The sequence below is a fragment of the Cygnus olor genome, chromosome 14, assembly GCF_009769625.2.
Source record: "Cygnus olor isolate bCygOlo1 chromosome 14, bCygOlo1.pri.v2, whole genome shotgun sequence".
NCBI classification, from domain to species: Eukaryota; Metazoa; Chordata; class Aves; order Anseriformes; family Anatidae; genus Cygnus; species Cygnus olor.
In genome coordinates this window covers 11,884,468-11,903,437 of record NC_049182.1, presented here as the reverse complement: position 1 = coordinate 11,903,437, position 18,970 = coordinate 11,884,468, and the positions used below count along the sequence as shown (strand labels likewise).

General features: G+C 56.3%; 1 protein-coding gene across 2 annotated transcripts; it reads left to right on the top strand.

Annotated features, from left to right (window-relative positions):
- The first annotated feature begins 12,784 nt into the window (after positions 1-12,784).
- On the top strand, positions 12,785-16,727 carry LOC121078029. Of its 2 annotated transcripts, none has more exons than XR_005824419.1 (2): positions 12,785-12,955; positions 16,390-16,727. XR_005824419.1 is itself a non-coding variant. In XM_040573724.1 (2 exons), the coding sequence occupies exon 2, from the start codon at positions 14,816-14,818 to the stop codon at positions 15,755-15,757; it is 942 nt and encodes a 313-aa protein (XP_040429658.1). In that variant the 5' UTR covers positions 12,785-12,955; positions 14,591-14,815; the 3' UTR covers positions 15,758-16,727. The 2 variants fall into 2 exon arrangements, 1 of the variants encoding a protein (XP_040429658.1); XM_040573724.1 differs by having other exon boundaries at positions 14,591-16,727.
- The last annotated feature ends 2,243 nt before the right edge of the window (positions 16,728-18,970 follow it).

The window sequence follows — 18,970 nt, the reverse complement described above, 5'->3', positions numbered from 1 at the left end:
CTTTGTGTGAATAGGCTTTTAATTATTAAGAGCAGTTTGTTACAGGCTAAAACTAATGGTGGATTTGATTTCTCTAGAACTTCTGCATTCACAAATGGTTGCATTTGAAAATCATGAAGTGATTTGGTTTGCATCACACAAGGCTATGCACCTGAACAAGACAACCATAAGCTTAAGCACTTACATGAAATCAGGATGTGTAGTGTGCCAGGAACTTGACTGTTAAAACCAAATAAGCAGTTTACTAAATGAATGACATTTTACAAAGCCTAATGGTATTATTCCCACTTGCATGGGACCTAACACAATGCATATGTACTGTAGGTAAGTGAAACCTTATGTAACTAAAATAATGGATGTAAAAGGGTATTAAAAACAAACTACCAAACACATCAGCACAAACTTTCATAAAATGTAGCTTTTACATAATTACTTTGCACTAAACATTTGCAAATGTTCATACACTTTTAAATTGTACTTGTATGTGTCTTTTTTGAACAAAGTCTTCACTTGAATCTAGTGAAAAATGTAGTTTGAAACTTTTCTTTGTATACGAAGTGTATTTGCCAGCATCATTCGTGTGAAATAGGTGAGTCTGCAAGTTTCTCCTCTTAGTACAATTGTAAACAAAGCCATCAACTATAAAGGAGAGGCTGTGGCCTCCAGCTTTCCAGCCACAGGGGTGCGTCCCATCCATTTTCAAATGCATCTTTACACTCTTGCACAAATGAGGAATAAATGTCCACTGCCTTTGGTCTAAATCTGTTCTACTTGTCTCATCTCTCAATGTCCTTCTGTGTGCAACTCTAGCTGTAAATGTGAGCAGTGTTATCGGAGTCCTCTGTACAGCAAGCTGTAGGTAAAACTTAAATACATGTGTGTCTCCAGCAGGCTTGAAGACTACTGTGTTAGCCATGTGATGAAATTACTGCCTTTGAACTGTTGTTGGGGGGACAAGGCAGTGCCTTCTGTTGGAGGCAGCTACAAAGCAATAGAGCAGAGCTTTGCTCAGAAGGATGAGGAGCACAGAGCTGTGGTTCCTGGCCAGGTGACAGAGCTACAGGCAAGGGGGAGAGGAATGGTGTGCAAGGATTAGTAAGAACTGGCTGATCTTGACACCCCGACGTTAATGCCACAAGGTCTCAGAAAGGTCTCAGAAAAGCAGTAAGTGGCCTATTGCTCAAGTGTGGCCCTGGGTAAAAACATGTTATATTGTCAAAACTAGAATGTAAGCCAGTGGCTGCACACCTGCCTGAAGTATCTCGGTTTTGTTAGTCTTCAACTGTCTGGCATTACCTTTTACTAAACTTCTAACATGCAAGCTAATGCTCCTGCTAGACCCTTCATGACAGAGGGAGAGAGCATGCTCCACCTTTGGTGGAGCCATCCTCATGTTCTTGTAGTAAGTACCTGGTGACCCCCCCTCCTTCTTGGAGAAGATGAGGAGGGTGGTGTAGAGTTGTTGCAAACCTTGCAACAAGCAAGACTTGGAATTTCCTTTAGCTGCTTTACCAGTGAGCCACCCAAGAATGACCTCTTGTGACAGATCTGTCTGTTTTTTGACTCCAGCAGTTACTAGAAGAGGCCAAGAGGCATGTACAGAAGAGCTGTAATTGGGAGAGAAAGGAAGGAATGGTAACAAATGTAGAAATCATGGACGATGGTTTTGCTTCCTGTGGTAGGGTGAATGCCATATATGCTAGGTGAGAAGGAAGTAATACAGCCATGTAGAAGTTGAAACAGTTGAGTCCTGAATGTTGAAACAACCTTAGCTTAGATGCAACACCTCTGCCTGTGTTAAGACGGTGGTCTCATTTGAAATGAATTCTTCAAGCGGTTCAGAATTCCGCACTGATAGCATGATGAAAGTCAAGGTTTAGTAAAGGCAAGCCTAAGTAAGCAGTATTTCTTAAGGATGGAGTTCCTCATGGGCTGGCCGTTTGTACTGTGAAATGGAGGAGGAAGCCTTTCTTCCAGGGTTTAGCTAAAAACCTGGTCTAGTTTATAGCCTTTTGGGACTAGAAACTTGCTCTTTGAAACTGTCTATGGTCAACTGTAATGAAGCAGGACAAGAAGGCATGGGCCCTGGTTGTTGCCTTTCTAGGAACTCTGAACTTGTTGCATGATGAATTTCAGTCCCTGTCCAATTTTTTTTTACTTGATTTAGTATTTTAACTGCTTTGTTTTGCATGGCTTTTTTTTTTTGCACTGGAACTTCCATGGTGTAGATTGTACATGCTTATTCAGTTTCCTTTTTATTATTTTTTCTTGTCATGTGCTAAGCAAGTCTTTTATTTATTTTTTTTAAATGGTGTTGGATTGCTTAGTTTCCTCCAACTCTGGCAGTGCTGTAAAGCCGAACCTCTGTGACTGGATACATTGCTTATGTTCGTCAGTACCCATCCCCTGCAAGAGTACACCAGAGGCCAAATGACTCCAAGTGCAGTGAGCCATGCTGCATTATAACACACACAACCTGTATCTTCTAGCACCGTTGCTTCCTTGAAGCAGCTGGCGTTATTTGGCAGTACATATACCTCCTTGTAGCATGTACTGTCTGTAACTTGAGTTTGCAGGGGCTATTTGTATCCATGTATGGTACTTGCCTACAAAATAACATAATCCCATATATTTCAGAAACTTCTCTAGCTCAATACTAAGTGGCCACTATTAAATATGCAGGAATTGCCAGTTAGCTTAAACAGTGGGTAATGGGTGCTGGACTCTAAGCCAAGGCAACATTGACCTACTAACTAAGGTGGCGCTCACTGTAGGCACTACTTGAGGCCTGATGACTTGATATCTGCAAGTTATCCTTGGGTAGGATGTGCTGTTGAATTTTTTGAGTAGCCTTTTGTCAGTGCAAGCACAAAGTTTTGCATTGAGGTTGCTTTCCTATACAAGTGCTTACTGAAGTGTCTACATTTTTTTCTGTTCCGCCTGGACACATCAAATGCTATCAGAGAAAGTGGAATGAGGATGCAGTCCTGTGTCCCTAGCAGATTCAGTAAAGTGACCTGTCCCCTGCCACTGGAGGCTGTGGCTTTCCTAGCTCTTGGTAGCTGCAGCTACTGATGGAAACGTCTGGCTTCATTTTCTAACAGTCCTAATCATCCTCTTGCTGCTTGCAGCAGTAAAAGGGCGCTAGAGCTGTTTTCCATGTTCCCTGTGCTGAAGTACGGTAGAATATCAGAAGTCTAAAGGAAAGGCAATGGGAATTGCTTTGCTCAGCTGAAGTCTGCATTCCTCGTGGGCCCTGAGCAGCTCTTGCTGGGAGAAAGAACCTGGCAGAACACCTGGCCACGTGGGAGGTGCAGAGGACAACTGGCCTGCTCCAAGCGGTTAAAATTTGTTCATGTGTCACCTTGCTCTAAAGAACCAGAGTAACGTAACAACGCATCTCTTGAACAGACTCGGTGCTTCACTCCAGATGGAGGAGTGCTTTGGCTTAGGTTCCAGGCATGCTTGCTTGCCCAGGCGGAGTTTGGAAGCCTTCTGCAAGAAGAAACCCCCCCCCCCAGAGGGATTTTAGAGGAGAAGGAGGGCCATCCTTTCCCTCATAACCAATCCTTAAAGAACCTTGGAGCAATCTTGCTCTCATCCCTTCAGCATTAGGGAAGCCTACCTCTGTCTCCTACAACTACCTAGAAAAGTTTCATTTTCCTTCCTCACCCATTAACTGTTGTTTCCTTCCGTTCCTTGGCTCCTGTGTGTAGGCTTGTAACAAGCCTGTGATCAGAGTGGCAAACTGTAGTTGTTTTGGGGTTTGGCAGAAGCTGTTTCCTACAGGGAATACACAGGGATGAGAAGTGCTTTGAGGGTGCCTGATGGAAGATTAAAAACAGGAGAAAAGCTTGCTGCCATCTTTCTGGATGTGTGGAGACCAGCCCCTGCATGTGTGGCAGCCATCAGAGGCATTAGGAGTTCCTACAGCATCATCTCGCTGCCCCTCCCCTGCCCTCCCCTGGAACGTGTGTGTGACTAGAGCTATTCTAACACTACCTGTACTGTTGTAATGTGTTGCAATTTGATCGCCATTAAATGATTCCGTTAAACTTACCGTGGCTTGATTGCTTTTTTGCTTTAACTGTGCCTTTTGCCCGTTTTTCAGCTTGCCTTGGCTCATTTTTTTCTTTCCTCTTGTGACGAGTTTCGCGTTCTCCCTGACGATCCAGTTCTGCGCTGTCTCTGCTCAGCCATCTCCAGCCGCCTTTCTCTTGGCCTTCTGGCTCCTGCCGAGTCTGGCTTGCTCACTGAAAACAGCCAGCGCTTCCTGGGCAGGACTGAGTGGCCTTGGTGGTCTTCTGCCTGCTCCTCGGCCTAGAACTGCATCTGCTCTCAGCAAGCCCAGTGCTGCCTTCTTCCTTCCGAAGAAGGAAGAGTCTTGAGAAGTTGGCTCTGATTTAAAAGCAAGCCAGTGCTAAAGTCTGCGCCCTTGATTCAGCGGGCTCTGTTCTGTAAAGCTGGAATCGACTGGTAGAACAGCACAAGGCAGCTGGGGCATCGAAGGGAATCAGAGCCTCCTTGACTGTTGAGAGGCTTGCACAATTAAAGTGAATTATCCCCATGGCTTACTGTTCTTCCTTCAATTCCAGTCAAACAATTGTTTTATTCTTGTGTTTCTGCCTCAGCCTGCCCCCACTTTCCTCCCGCGTGTGAGAATTTAGCCCTTACAGCTGTGTAGTCAGGGCACAGCTTCCCGAGGTGAGTGGGGATCCGATGTATTTGCAATTCTTGCCCTTCCAGAACCAAATGTATTTCTAATCAATATTACTTTATGGATAAACATCTCGCCAAGTTGCTCATGTGGCTGTAAACATTTCTTCACCTGCAGCTATGGGGAAAAGTCAGTCCACTCCCACGAACAGAGACTCTTGCTGATCTGGCTTTGTACAGGTAATAGTTGGGTGTACTGAGCCTGCAGAACAGATTCAGGATGGAATTGCAAATGGTGGGGTTGAAAGACCAAGTCACGGAGTGTAAGCGTGCAACTCAGCACTTTAAATTAGCTGGGATCTTGTTCATTTGGTCACTAACCGCTAGTGGCAGTTCTCAGGCTCTGCACTGCTCACTGTGTAAAGGAAGTCACGTTTATCAGCACTGGAAGTCCAGCTAGACCATATTTTTCTGAGAGTGGCCAAAATTAAAAGGCCTGTGTAAGAAGGCAGGAACAGGATGAGCAGCTGTGGTGCTTTTCTACGCTTGCTTCAAGAGCTTCCTGAAGAGAAGTACAGGTTCTGTGACCTCTTGTTACCTTGAACTGATTTCTATGTATGTTTTCTCTCTGTCCTTAAGTTTGTGTAATCTTGAATTGTTTATCCGTGTCTGTTCTTGTCAATCAGAAGTAGTTTAGTGGTACTGATGGCGATCTCAGGGTCTGGGGCAAGCAGGGCTTCTCGTAGCCAGGAACAGTCAGAGAGAGACACTTTGCTGTTGATGTAAAATGGCATCACCAATTATAGTTGTTATTAAAACATCTTTTTTTAATTGATCTTAGACTTCTGCCCTAGAAAGCTCTTTGCTGATGTATGATGCCCACAATATAAATTTTTTTTATTAAATATATATATATATGTATAAACAGAAGATAACAGAGATCAGCTTCCAAAGCCTGACGGAGGGCAGCCTGTACCTGTGGTGCCACTGCCCCAATCTATGGGCATACTTATCTTCACCTCCTTTATGGTTTTTGTCTTGACAGGAGTGGATTTATGCAGTCTGCAAATACTGGAGATTTTGCAGGGCTTTTTCCTTGCCTTCTTTTCAGAAGGCAACCTATTATTACTATTTTAATATTGAGGTACGCAACATCCTTCAGAAGCTGGTGCTGGTAGGAGGACCCAAGTGAGCAAGGGAAGCTGTCATTTGTACACATGGACCTGTGCGGTCTCAGGTTGTTGTGACAAGCTCAATGTGTAAAGCATCACACTGGCGAGAGGAATTAGGGAACACCTATCTCCAGAAGCAAACGGTGGGAAGGCAGCGTGGGGCGGAGTAACTAGGACTGCATTGCTGAGACTGGCACCCGCCGCTGAGCATCCCAAGTCCCTAAACCTGGACCAGCTCACGCAGGAAGGGAAGGTGGTGGGTGCTGAGCTGGTTAGGGGTCATTCAGTATGGGCTGCTGGGCAGTGTAAGCTCTCCTCCAAGTTCCTCTGTCAGGATTGGTGTCCTGTGCCACGAACACCATACTCTAGTTTCCCTCTTACCATGTGTGGTCCCTGTGTGCAGCTGAACCAGGACAGTCCTTCCCCCGAGCTCTGGCAGTGGGGTCAGGAGGCGACGCCAGCTACGGCCGCAGGCAGCTCCTCGCTTGTGTGCCACGGAGCAGGTGGTGGGGCCGAGCGCGCTGCGGCAGAGGGAGAAGCCAACGCTGGGCCAGTCCGGGTGGCTGCAAGCTGTGGAAAAGTGCCAGTAAGGCTGTGCTAGGTGCGGGGGAAAAAAATCATGAATTACTTGGTCTGAAGGAGCAAAGGTGAGCCTGGATTTACTCTTGGACAGGTTTCTGACTCCCTTTCCCTTACGTGCGTGCACAAAAAGCTGGTGTTTTGTGTCTAAATCCTCTCCTTGTTCACCTCCTGAGGCACTGTCGGTAGCTCTGATGGGGTGGTTTGATTTTGATTCCTTGTGTCTGCTATTGAGCCAGTTTTTAGCACGTTTTATTAAAACTCATACAGCTTGGGAGTATTGTTTTTTTCTTAATCTTGACCTAGAGCCTTGTGAGTGGATGCAGTGCTACTGCCGTCAGTGACTGCTGGTGGGGTCTGTTCAGCACAGTTCGGTAATTCTGCAGTTCTGCAGAGGGTCGCGCGCACCCCTGCCTCTGTGCTCTCTGGTCCTGCTGTGAGTCTTGCGGAGCATACGAATAACTTGGTGTCACCAGAGCTTCAAGAAAAAATGACTGCTGCTTGTGCCTTTGCCTTGATGCCAGCTTCAGCTGTGGCATGGCTTCCTTGCATTGACCTGGCTCCTGCACAGTTGTCTGGATGAAGAGGTGTCCCGAGGTGTCTGATCTGCCGTCCTCCTGTTAATTCTGTTCTTGGCTTCCCTGACTTGCCTTTTTTTTTTTTTTTTTTTTCTTTCCTTGGCCAGCACCTTACAGGGTAGCAGCTCAGGTTTTCAGGAAAACAAAAGGAATTAAGCAGAGCAGTTGGCGAAGATGTGCAAGCACAGTGATGCAGGATTGTGTTGTGACAGCCTGCCCGTGGATGTGCTCGGACTGTTTGCTGTAACTAAGCAGGTGCAAGAGACAACTTGGCTACAGAGATAAAGCTGTGTGCATAGCCCATACGTGGCACCGTGGTCTGTGGTGAGCTGTCAGCAGCATGTGCTTGCCGAGTTAGTGACTGGGATTGACCCCGTTGATTTATCACTGCTGTATAAAGCTGCAATGTGTAAGTTTTTTCTGTTGTAACCCTAAATACCAACATAAAGTACTCAGTGTTTCAACTTGCGATCCCTTCTTGGAAAATGCTGGTGACCGAGCTGTAGGAACTTCCCCTGGGCTGTGCTGGACGCCTCACAGGAGGACGGGCTTTTGCCAAGCAGACGTTCCTGGGTTCATTGAGGGGTAATGAACCACAAAGCACTGTGGTCGGAGATGGCATATGAAAGGTAAGCACAGACACTCTGCTGGCTGTTCCGTATTAAATGCTCAAGTCGAACCTTGCCCCGGTCGGGTAACTCAACTCACCCGTGAGGTGCTGGCCGCTGCAAGGCACCGGGCGGGACGTTGCTGCGGCTCGTCTCGGCACACCAGAGACCCCGGCCCTCGCCAGCGCCTGTCCCGGCCCTCGCCTGGGTCTCTGTGGGTGGCTCAGCCCTGTCCTGGAGCTCGCGAGAGGCTGAGCAGGGGGACCTGGGTCCTGTCCTGCCACCAGCACCTAGAGAGGGGACCTGGAGCCTGCCGGGGGCCCTGGCGCAGAGCTGATGGGACTTGGCCCTGACAAACGCAGGATTTGGGCCTCGCCTGCTTCGCCCGGTTCCCGCTGTGAGGCGGCCACGCGGTGCTGCCCTTCAGGAGCGAGCAGCGTGACGAGGGCACAGAGCCCTTCAGGCTGCTCCGTCCCGCTTCTCCTTACTGCTGCAGCTTTCCTCTCCTTCTCCTCCAAGCACGCGGTGAGCACGCCGGCCCCGCCGTGAGCCCTCGGCTCTGGGTCCTGCAGTGCCCGCGGGCTTCTCCGGGGGCCTTGTCCCGGCCCTCTCCCAGGGGCACGGGGGGAGGGTTCTGGGTCGCACCGGGTCCCTCCCGGGCCCCCCGCTTGCGGCGGGGTCGCGGAGCCCCGGCTGCCCGCGGCCAGGCCCCCCCCGGGCCCGCCGCGGGACGGAGCCGCCGCCGCCGCCTGGCCGCGGCCAGGGGGGGGCAGCAAAAGCCCAGGGAAGCGGCGCTGCCCGCGGCCCCCCCCGGGTCTGAGCGGGGCACTGCGCGGAGAGGGGGCTCGGGGAAGGCTTTCCGTGGGAGCAAGCCTGCTTTGTTTTGTGTTGTTTTGTTTGGCTTTGTTTTGTTTCGTTTCACTTAATTTCATTTCACCTTTCCTTTCCTTTCCTTTCCTTTCCTTTCCTTTCCTTTCCTTTCCTTTCCTTTCCTTTCCTTTCCTTTCCTTTCCTTTCCTTTCCTTTCCTTTCCTTTCCTTTCCTTTCCTTTCCTTCCTTTCCTTTCCTTTCCTTTCCTTTCCCCTTTTTGTTGTTTCTTTTCTTTCTTTTTTCTTTTTTTTTTTTTTTTTAACACATGGGTGGATGCGCTCTGCAATGCTCCAGCGCCCCGAATGACCCCCGGGGTGTCTCCTTGACGTGCAGAAGGCTGGATGTGCTGCTGGAGGGACGCAGCCACTCCTGGGGGAAAAAGCAGGAAACCCTCAGGGAGAGCGGGGACGGGGGGCGTGCTGTGGGGTGTCCCTGGGGGCAGGGGCTGTCCCCAGCACCGAGGGGCATTGCAGCACTCCCCCCGCAGAGCCAGGGCCAGCATGGGGGGGCCCTGGCCCACCCAGCTCCCCACGGCAGCCAGCGGTGCCGGCTGTCCCGCAGCCCCACGCCGCCCATCTGCCAGGGCCGCTGCTGGCAGGAGGCCCCATGGCCCCGCAGCGCCAGGCTGGGGCCTGCCGCAGCCCTCACGCCTCCGCCGAGCAGCTGCCGGCTCTGTGGGGCTGGCGGGGACAAACCCGGCGCTGCCCGTGCTGTGGGGCCAGCGTCCTCCCCACGGGGCCACGCTGTGCCCCACGCCTGGGTCCGGCCTGGCGTGCCCCGCGGCGCCCGCTCCCCCCGGCCTGGCTTGCACTGCGTCCCGCCATCTTGCGCCTGTGAATAATTCACTGCCTCCGTCCCCGTTGTTTCCTTGCAGGTATTTATAGCCCGCGATCCTGTCTCCTTGGAGGCGGCGTGCTTCAAGGCGGTGTAAATTTAGCTCCCGCCGTCTCTCATGTGTCGCGCCCTCCAGCCCTTGCGGGAGCCCTTCTGCACGGCTCCTGTCCGGCGGGCGCCTCCGCCGCCACGCGGGCACCCCTGGCCCACGGCGTCACCGCCTGTCCTCGCCTCCCTGGGTGCAGGCTGGCGCCGCAGCCCCCATGTCCCGGGGGCACAAACGGGTGGCGAGGTCACACCCGGCCCCTTGGCAATGGGGGCTGGTGCCTGCCCCTTGCTGCTGCTCCCGGCGTGCCCCTCGCAGCTGGCCCTCGTGCCGCGCCGTGCCAGCCACGTCCTCCTCCTGTTGCCCGGCCCCAGACACCAGGGCAGCGCCGTCGCCTCCGGCAGCTGCACGGGGCCGCCGAGCCGCTCAGCTGCTGCAGCACGGGGGCTGCTTTGAAATTCCTGGGCTGCCATCTGTGCTATGCAAATCCCCCAATCTGACGGCTGCGTGTGGACCCGCTTCCGGACTCGGCGGCAGGAGCTGTTATTATCTCGCTCCTCCTCCCTTCCAGCACCCAGCGGCGGATTCAGAGCAGCGGGGACATCGCCAGTTCTCATGCAAAGAAGCCAAAAATCCTTTGCAAAAAGCTCTTTGCTCTGCCCCAGCTGGGCCACGGAGTAAGAACACAGTGGGTGGGACGTGGGGCCACCAGTCACCTCGAGTCACCAGTGGGTCTGTCGGGAGGACGGGGCTGGTGGCATCCCATGGGTGTCCGTGCCCCACTGGGAGGGAGCTGGGGGCAAGGCTGGTGCCGGCAGCAGCAGGTTCGTCCATCACATCCCCAGCCAGGCATGGGGTAGCCATGGGGCTGTGCCTGTGCAGCACCCATGCATCCACTCCCCACCCCAGGGAGTCTGGGAGTCCCCAGCCTGGGGGTAGCATGACACACAGCACAGACTGTGTCCAAAAAGCAGAACCAAGGCTGCGCCCTGCTTTCCCAGTGTCTCCATATGGAGTTGATGTGCAAACACCCCTGAGCAGCTCCTGCCTCAGTTCTCCACCAGTCCAGCACCGCGGGGCAGCACTGGAGGGCACGGAGATGGCAGCTCTGTGTCCCCACAGGTCACCTTGCCCCTGGCCAGCTGTGGGTAGGGGTGGATGGAGTGGTGCGTGCTCTTTAAATGCTAATCTGGTGGAAAAGCAGCAATTCCCCACCCTGCGCTGAAGCTGCAGCGGCTTACCGGGGTGGCGAGGGGAGGGGGCAGGTTTTGCAGCACGGAGGTAATTAGCGAGCATCCTGCTCTGCTCCCCGCTGCGCCTCCGTCCCCTGAGGACCAGCGAGCCGGGAGCACGGGCGCTGCGTGCTCCTGTTGGCTTTTGGGGCCATGGGACCTGGCGGCACAGTGCCTCGTTAATATTTTAGGAGTTCTTTGTCCGCAGGGGACAGGGAGGCTCTCTCGCAATCGCCTTTCATCTCTGGGAGGCCTCGGTGCAGGCTCCAGCCTCGCTCTTATCTGCCGCTTCCTCTTTGCTACAGCTACAACCGGCGTTTTGTGGGCTTTTTTTTTTTTTTCCTGGGCAGGGCTGGAAAAAGCCTGGCGGCTCCTGGCCAAAGGGCATCTTCCACCCACACTGGCAGCAGCTGCTGGAGCATCCCTGTGTGCTCCTGCTTGCACACTGCTGCCCCGTAGCCACGTGCTGTGGGGCTGGCACCCTGGCCGAGGCATGGGGGGTGCAGGGACATCCAGTGTGTGCCCACGTTCCAGGGCAGGGGGGACGTGAGGCTCCTGCGTGGGACGCGTGCAAGGACGGGGGTCACTGTCCTTGCCCCCCGGCGCTGCCGTGGTGCTCGTGACCTGTGCCGAGGTGCACACGTGGACTCTGTCCCCCACCGCTCAGGCTGCTGTCCCCAGCTGCTTTGCATCTCCAGCCCCAGGCAGGAAGGTAAAGCAAACACGGTGGCACAAAGCCCTCTGCTCCTGGCCCCGTTCCCCACTGGTGAGCCCTGACCCTGCATTGTGTGCTTGGCGCTGAACCCAGGTCTGTCCTTGACCCCTGGTCCCGAAATGAGAGCCCCAGCCCGGGGCTCACAGGCATCTGAGCCTGGCCACAGCCCCGGCTCCAGGGCAACTCTGCCAGTGCCACCCGCCCCTTGGTGCCGGTCTCGTATGGCAGAGAGAGGTGGGGGCTGCTCTGGTCCTCGGGGACCCCAGCACAAACACCAGCTCTGATAGAGGCAGTGTCAGGTTTCTCCCACCGGCTCCATTGTGCTGAGCCAGGCCCCTGGATGGTTTTGCAAGGACGTGCTACACCCTGGGAGAAAACCAACTCCTGTGCTTGGCCATCTCTGCACGTGGGGAATGGCCCTGACCAGGTGCTGCCCATGCCTGCCGTGCCCATCCAGCCGCAGCCAAACCCATCTCCCCCTCCCTTTGTCCAAGCACGGTCCTGGCTCCTGGAAGAGGAGCTGGGTGAAGGCCCTCAGAGGACTCCGCCAGCTGCATCCCACCAGGGCTGAGGTGGCTTCCCGCCAGCAGGTCCTTCGCAACCCCGCCACCGCTCTGTCCATCGCCGCCGGTTGTTGGGGCAGCTGCAAGCGGGGCCGCGCTCACTGCTCAGCACCAGCTAGGGGCACGGCACGTGCCCGGTGCTGGTGAGGGGAGGGGGGGGGGATGGCCACGCACAGGCGGTGCCGACCGGTGCCTGCTCACCCCCATTTCCAGGCCGGGCACGGGGTCACAAGGACGAGCGGCGCCTGCGCTCAGCAAGGCTGTGAGCTCACGGGTTTGATTTTCTTGAGCTTAGCCGGGCTCCGACATGTGATCCTCGCTGCAGGAAGGACGAGGCAAACGCGCCGTCCCCCGGGGCTCGTTGCCTCGACCTTGTGGGGAGGAGGTAAGAGCACATCACGGCTTTTCCGCCCTCCTGGTGTTGCTTCCAACAGCAATTTAATATCTCCCCGATAGCCCAGGCCAAGTTTCAGGCACCATTAAAGAAAAAGAGAAGAAAAAAAAAAAAAAAAAAGGATCTGCTGACAAAGGCGCACGGCCCCACCGGCGTCCCCCGGGGGGCAGCGGCCGCCCCGCCGGGGACAAGTCGGGGGCCCCGCGGCTTCGGCACCAGCCCAGGGCACTCGGAGCCCCCGGGCTCCGTCCCCAGGCTCTTCCCCTCGGCCTCCCGCACCCAGCTCCGGGGGGCTCGGGGTGGCTCCGGGGCTGGGTGCTGCCGGCTGGGCTCCCCGGGCAGCCCCGTGCCAGCAGAGGGCCTCCCTCACCAGGCGGAGCACCGCGCGGAGGCGAAATTATAAAACGCATTATCTATTTGGCAAAACTTTGAGCAAGGACCAGGAAATGGGCTGGAGTTCATTCTCCTTCAGAAGACTGGAGCCAGCGTGTCCCGTCCCCCGTCCCCCCCCCCCGGGCTCCTTTTTTTTTTTTTTTTAATGCCACCGCTTGAGACGCATTAAAGCAGCAGGAGCGTTCATCGTTAAAATGGCAATTGCGACCCAGGCAATAAATTTTAACATCATAAAAGGCGCGGGGAGGGTCTCGCTCATCTGTTGCTCTTCAAAGAAAAGTGTTAGTTGCTTCCGAAAAAATTGGGAAGAAGCAGGTGAGAGGGAGAGGGGCGGAAGCCCCGGCTGCCGGGAGAGCGGCGGCTGGGGGGGGGGGGGGGGCTCCGGGGCGAAGCGGCCGGGCTGTCCGTCCGTCCGTCCGTCCGCCTGTCCGCCCGTCCTCCCCCGGGCGGGGGCTGCGGGAGGAGGGGGCCAGGCTGTTACTTTTTACAGGTGAAGGAGAAGTGCAGCAATCTGCCGCTTTACAGCCTGGCATTTCTCCCCGCGGGGTCGGCTTTTTTTTTTTTTTTTTTTTTTTCTTTCTTTTTTTTTTTTTTTTTCCCCTTTTTGTGTGCGCGTGTGGCGCGGGGGGGGGGGGGGGGGGATGAGCGGAGGAGAGCGCATTTGCTGTAAACATCCCTGCTCGGTGGGGTGGATCCGTCCTCCGCCCCGCCGAGCCGGGAACAAAAGGTGATTTGAAAACGCAGCGGCGGCGGGCGAGGATCAGGCGTGGACGCCCGCTCGTTAACCGCTGCCGTGCCGGGGCCGCGGGTGGGGGGGGCCGTGGGCTGGGGGCCGTGGGCTGGGCAGAGCCGTGCCCGCTGCCCCCGGCCCCGCGGCGCCCGCCCGGCAGCGCCCGGCGCTCCGATAGCATCTCCCCGCGGCCGTCTGCCGCCGGAATTAGCCCTTGCACTGGGACCGTTTGCTAAATAATTCAGGAGAATTTTTATTTTTTTTTTTTCAAGAAAGCTGTTTTCTTTTCTTTCCTTTTTTTTTTTTTTTTTTTTTTCCCAGGCTGTAGTATTTTCCAAGCTGGGTTTTAAGTGGGGGGGGGGGGGGGGGGGGGCACAGACACGCTCATGCAATACCGCCATGTGTTTACAGCTAAGCTCCCGGCGTTATTTAGGGATTGTAAAACCACAGCAGAGCTCTCTCTCCCTCGCTCGCTGCAGCCAATTTTTTTTTTTTTTTTCCTCCATGCGGCTTTCATTGCAGCAGCAAAGGTCAGCCCTTCTCCTTTGAACGCAGCACCCCCCCCCCCCCCCGGTTATCAGATGAGGAAGCCGGGGGGGGGGGGGGGACCGCAGCTGAAAGGCGTGCACGGGGGTGCCGGGGTCAGCGCGGCAGAGCCAGCGCGACGGCACAGGGTGTGCTCGGGGTGGGGAGCGGAAAGAAAGGATGGAGGTGGCGGCGGTGGGAGGCTGGAGAGGGGAGAGGAGCCCCAGCGGCGCGGGGGAAGCGAGGGCCGACGGCAGAGAGCGTGTGAATAATGGGGGCAAATATAATATAGCTGATTACGTGCAGCTATTGCGCCGAGTCCCCGAGCCTGTCTCTGGAGAGCTTTTATGCTGCGAGGACAAAAATCGCTGCCAGGGCGAACCAAGCGCGGCTCCGCGTGCCTGAGCGCGTGGCCGTGGGGGTGGCCCCGCGGTGCTCAGCTCCCGGGGGGGGGGGGGGGGGGGGAGCAGAGCCCCCCCGTGGGGCAGCCCCCCCCGGGCCGTGCAGCGCCTGGCGGAGGCTCCTGCAGGGAGCCCTTCCCTGCTGGCCCTGTCATAGCCAAGGCACCGAGCACGCCTTCAGACTTTGCCAGCAAATGGTTTTTAATTAAAACCAGAAGACGTTCCTCCATGTCCTGGCTCTTCAGCGATGACCACCGCTTACATCCTCCGCTTTTGGTCTTCCTTTCTGCACAGCTTGAAGCGCAGAGATGAAAGTAACCCAAAAAGCCCCAGAAAAAGGCAGCCGTAAAATCACGCTGCCCGGACGTCCCCCTCTCCCTTCCGACCGGTGCTGCTGCCCTGGGGGCTCCCACCGCCGAGCCCCTGCTCCAGGCACCGTGGGGATGTGGGCGCTGGCCCGTGGGTGCTGGGGCAAGATGCAGGCGAGTGCCACGGCCCCGCGAACACGAGCCTCGAGACATGACCAGAGCCGAGCGGCCGGTGGCCGTTGCCTTCAGCCCTTCTAAAAATAACAGCTACGAGCACCACCAGCGCCATGCGTCTAACTGGAACCAGCTTTCGAAACTCCCAGCTGGAAGCAGGTTTCAAAGTGTATGTGAGCCTTTCTGGGAAAGAGCAATTAAAAATAGCGAACAACTGAAAGCCGAGCCTCTGCCGCAGGTCCTGCACGTGCCCAGGGTGGCAATGGAGAGCCTGGTTTGTCAGAGCAGGCGTTTCTTACTGCTCGTCGTGGGGAGGCTTAGAACGAGGGCTGGAGGGGTGCTGTGGGCTGGGGCTGCCCCTCGCTGCCTCCTGCGTGCCCACAGCACGGTGCCCATCCCGGGGGCACGGGGGGCACGGCAGCCGGATGGGCGGCGGCGGCGGCTCCCACGCCGGAGCCCTGCCAGCAAGAGCCCACTCGGGTGGTTTATTCCAGCATTTTCCCCAGCTGGCTGCCAGCACATTTGGGCTGGAGCTGGCAAGCGGCGTGCAGAGCTGGGGCCACATCCAGGCTGGAGCACAGCAGGGCAAGGCCAGGCTGTTCCGGGGGGATTTGATGGAGCCACATCCTACGGGGTCAGGAAAGATGGCAGGGGAAGTGCTCCAAGCATCCCACGTGGGCTTCAGTCCACTCCTCGTGGGTGCTCAGAGCAGAGGCAAGGGCAGAGGCAGGAGGACATGCGGTGCCTTGGCAGCACCACCACCAGACCCTGCACCCCTTGGGCAGCTCCACGGGGCTGCTCTGTCCCCAGGCTGTGTGTCGCCTGCCGGCCTTGTCCCCAGTCTGCTCGCATCTCCTCCCACAGCCCTAACAAGAGCAACTGGGGCCACCGCAGAGTCCCTGGAGCTCCCCCGATGGCAGCTCCCTTGGTACTCGTTTCCTCTCCGCTGCGTTCGCACTGCTATGTCCTAATTCCCTAACGAAGGGCCCGCGCGAGAGGAAGTCTTGCGGAAGCCCATCCTGGCAGCAGCCTTCCTGCTACCAATCAGCTCATCAGCCCCTTCATAAAATGATTTCCTAGGGGCTGGACGAGATCCGTTTCATGTATTTGGGCTGGCATAAAGCACGGACCTCTCCTTCCCGTTTCTACGCAATAGGTCCCCAGTTCTCCTCCCACCAATTTTGTGCTTATCAAGGTCACAAACCAGGGTGTCCCATTCCTTCCTTTAAAATGCTGGCAAAACGCTCCGTTTTTCCTGCACCATCAGCATGTGGTGGATCCCAAGGTGCCCCGAGCTACTCAAGGGCTCCCAGCGTGCTGAGCCTCGCACCAGTGCCTGAGGTCCTGCTGGTGCCCGTGAAGACGGAGCTGTCTTGTCAACGTCCTGGGATACCTGCTGTCCTGTGTGAGATGGGTTTCCAAACACAAGCGGGAACGTCCATCGCTGCAGCTTCTCCTCAGTCATGCACTAAGGCTTGGCCCTTCCCTGGTGATGCTAGTGAACATAAAGCCCTCTCCCTTTTCCATTTTGCTGCGGTCTGGAGGGGTCCTGTACCCCTTGTCATCCCTTAACCATTTTCTCTAGCACCTACTGACTTCTCTCCCTTACAGCCTGGTAGCAGCCTTCGAACACAAGAAGAACGGGGGTGATGTGATGGTCTGTGCGCGGAGCCACGGAGGCCCCCAACCACGCAGCGAGGCCAGCCTCGGCACGCAGCCTCCCAAGGACGTGGGAAGGCTTGCAGTGCCGGAGCAGCCCCAGGGCTGCGCAGGAGCTGGGGGAGCAGACAGATGAACTGACACGGCCAAGGCTGTGCGGTTGGTTGGGAATAGATCTGCCATCGCCTGGCGTGTGCTCAGCCCGGCTGCCTGTTATCCATCTTGCAAGCTGCCAGTTTTAACAATGGACATGCTGTCAATTCTCCATAATAAAATCCTTCCTCCACATACATATATGCACAATCAGAGGCTTTTAGTGGGGCTTTCATTTTCTTTTTGAGCCAGCCGCATTCATGCAACAACCAGCCAACGACATGGGCAATGCTGGGCACAAAGAGCGATGCGAGCAAAGCCGGGGCGAGGCGGGTGTCTGCAGCACTGCAGCGGGGTCCCAGCGGGGCCAGCGGTGCATGTGAGCACACAAAATTGGTTTGCGTGTGGGTAATGCATTTAATGCAAACCTCCTTTTGGGCTGCGGAGGAAAAGCAAAGCCCTGCGGAGGTGCTCGTGGGTGATGTGAACCTGGCGAGCAGGCAGGAGGAGGGCGAGGGCTCCCTGTGAGGATGCGGGGTGGGGGCTGAGCAGAGAGCAAGGGACCACAGGGTGCTGCAGGGGGCTGCAGCCAGGACACGGGGACACGGCCTCAGCTGCCCTGTTCAGTGCTGCCACCCCTGCACCTTGTGGGAGAGCAGGATGGGGTCTTGCGGGCAGAGCACGCTACGGAGCCTCGCCAGGATCAAGCGGGAGACCGGGAGCCTCAGCCTTGCTGGTGCCAGCCTCGGCGGGGACGTGGGGGCTGCACAGGAGGAACAAGCCGGGGGGGGGCAGCTGGTGTGTAGGCCCACGCAGAGGCTGTGCAGAGGAAGGAGAGAAGGGAAAACGGCTTTTTTCAGAGCCCTGGACTCTGGGGAGGCAGGAAGGAGCCTCCTGAGAGGGAGAGGCTGTACTGGAGAGGCCAGGAGGCTGGGAGGCCAGGTGGCCCTGCCCAGGGGATGGGAGCCCAGCAGGAGCTGGGCTGGGGTGGGCAGCACCATGGGAAGCGGCTGGAGGGAGCTGGGACTGGAGTTAAGCCCCACCAGTGAGCTGGGGGCAGAACCAAGGGCAGTGCCAGCGCAGCTCCCAGGTAGCAGCAGGGCTCTGCCAGGAGCCCCAAACCCTGCGGAAGCATGGCCAAGCCCCTGCACCCCACAGATGGGGGGAGGCACGGGCAGGAGCCCTTTCTCTTGGAGCCTGCCCGGGGGGAACACATCCCCACCCCAGCATTTCAGATGTTCTGGGCTTGATCCTGGTTCCTGACCAGGTGGGGCAGAGCTCCAGCACTGCAGGAGAGCTCTTCCAGACTGTTGGGTACGTGCTGGGGCGATATGTGCACAGCCCAGGCGCGTTGCTGATAGCTGCTCCATGTGTCTCCCTATCCACGCCCTCCCTCCTGATTAGCAGCGGTGTTTGTCTGATGGAAGGTGACAGCCTTTGGTAGACTCCTCCATTGCCCCATGAGTCCTGATGCCTGTTCCCCTCTACTGAGGGAACGGGAGCACTGGTGAGGGAGCACGCCCACCTTGCGGGTGACCACAAAAGCTCAGCTCTGCCCAAGGAGCACCTCCATGGCAGCCTCGAGAGCAAAACCAGAAGCTCGGGGAAACCCTGGTGCTCCTCGCTGTGGGATGGTGGTCAACTGCTGGAGCTGGCCCTGCAGTAGCCCAGTGGCTTGCATTTGCACTGAGGAGCCATCCAGCACTGAGAAGCCATCCAGTGCTTGGGACACCGAGACGTTCCCTGCACAAGACGAATACTCAGCAACACTTTTATGTCCATACCACCAGCGCTGCCAGCAAGACTCCTTGAGCATGTCACCACATCTGCCTTGCTTCACAGGCTTCCCTCTCCTCCCACCGCAGGCAGGGAGCAGGAGCCTGCCAGCCCCCCCCCCTGCACCACTTGTGCCCCCACGGGGCCCCCGCAGCCCCCCCAGGAGCTGTTGCAATGCCACGTGTGCGGTCACGATGGACACGGGCAAATACTTCTTGGGGAGGCATCTCCTGCGGCAGCGGAGGCTGGGCTGAGACCGAACGGTGAGCTGGGCTCAGCCTAAGCCCAGGTACGGCTTCTGTGAGGTGGGGGGGGAGCACCCAGACCAAAGGCGACCGCAAGAGAGGGCTGCGGAAAGACACTGGGGAGGGATGAGGTGGCACGCATTGGCAGGAGGAGCCCCTGTTGGTGGGAGGCTGGCGGGGTGAAGGTGCTGCTAGGCCTGTTTAATTAACTGGATCACTCCAGCAACACGGTGTGGCTTCTCCCAGCTGTGCTTGTCTGCAATACAGCCATCCCTGCTTCCCCAAAATACTTGGGAGGGCTGGAGTAGGCCAACTCCACCACCCTCATCGATGCTGCAGGGAGCCTATTTTAAGCCTTGCTAACGTAGGAGGATTAAATTTGGCTGGCTGAGACACGTCCTGCTCCCAGCTGTCCCCCC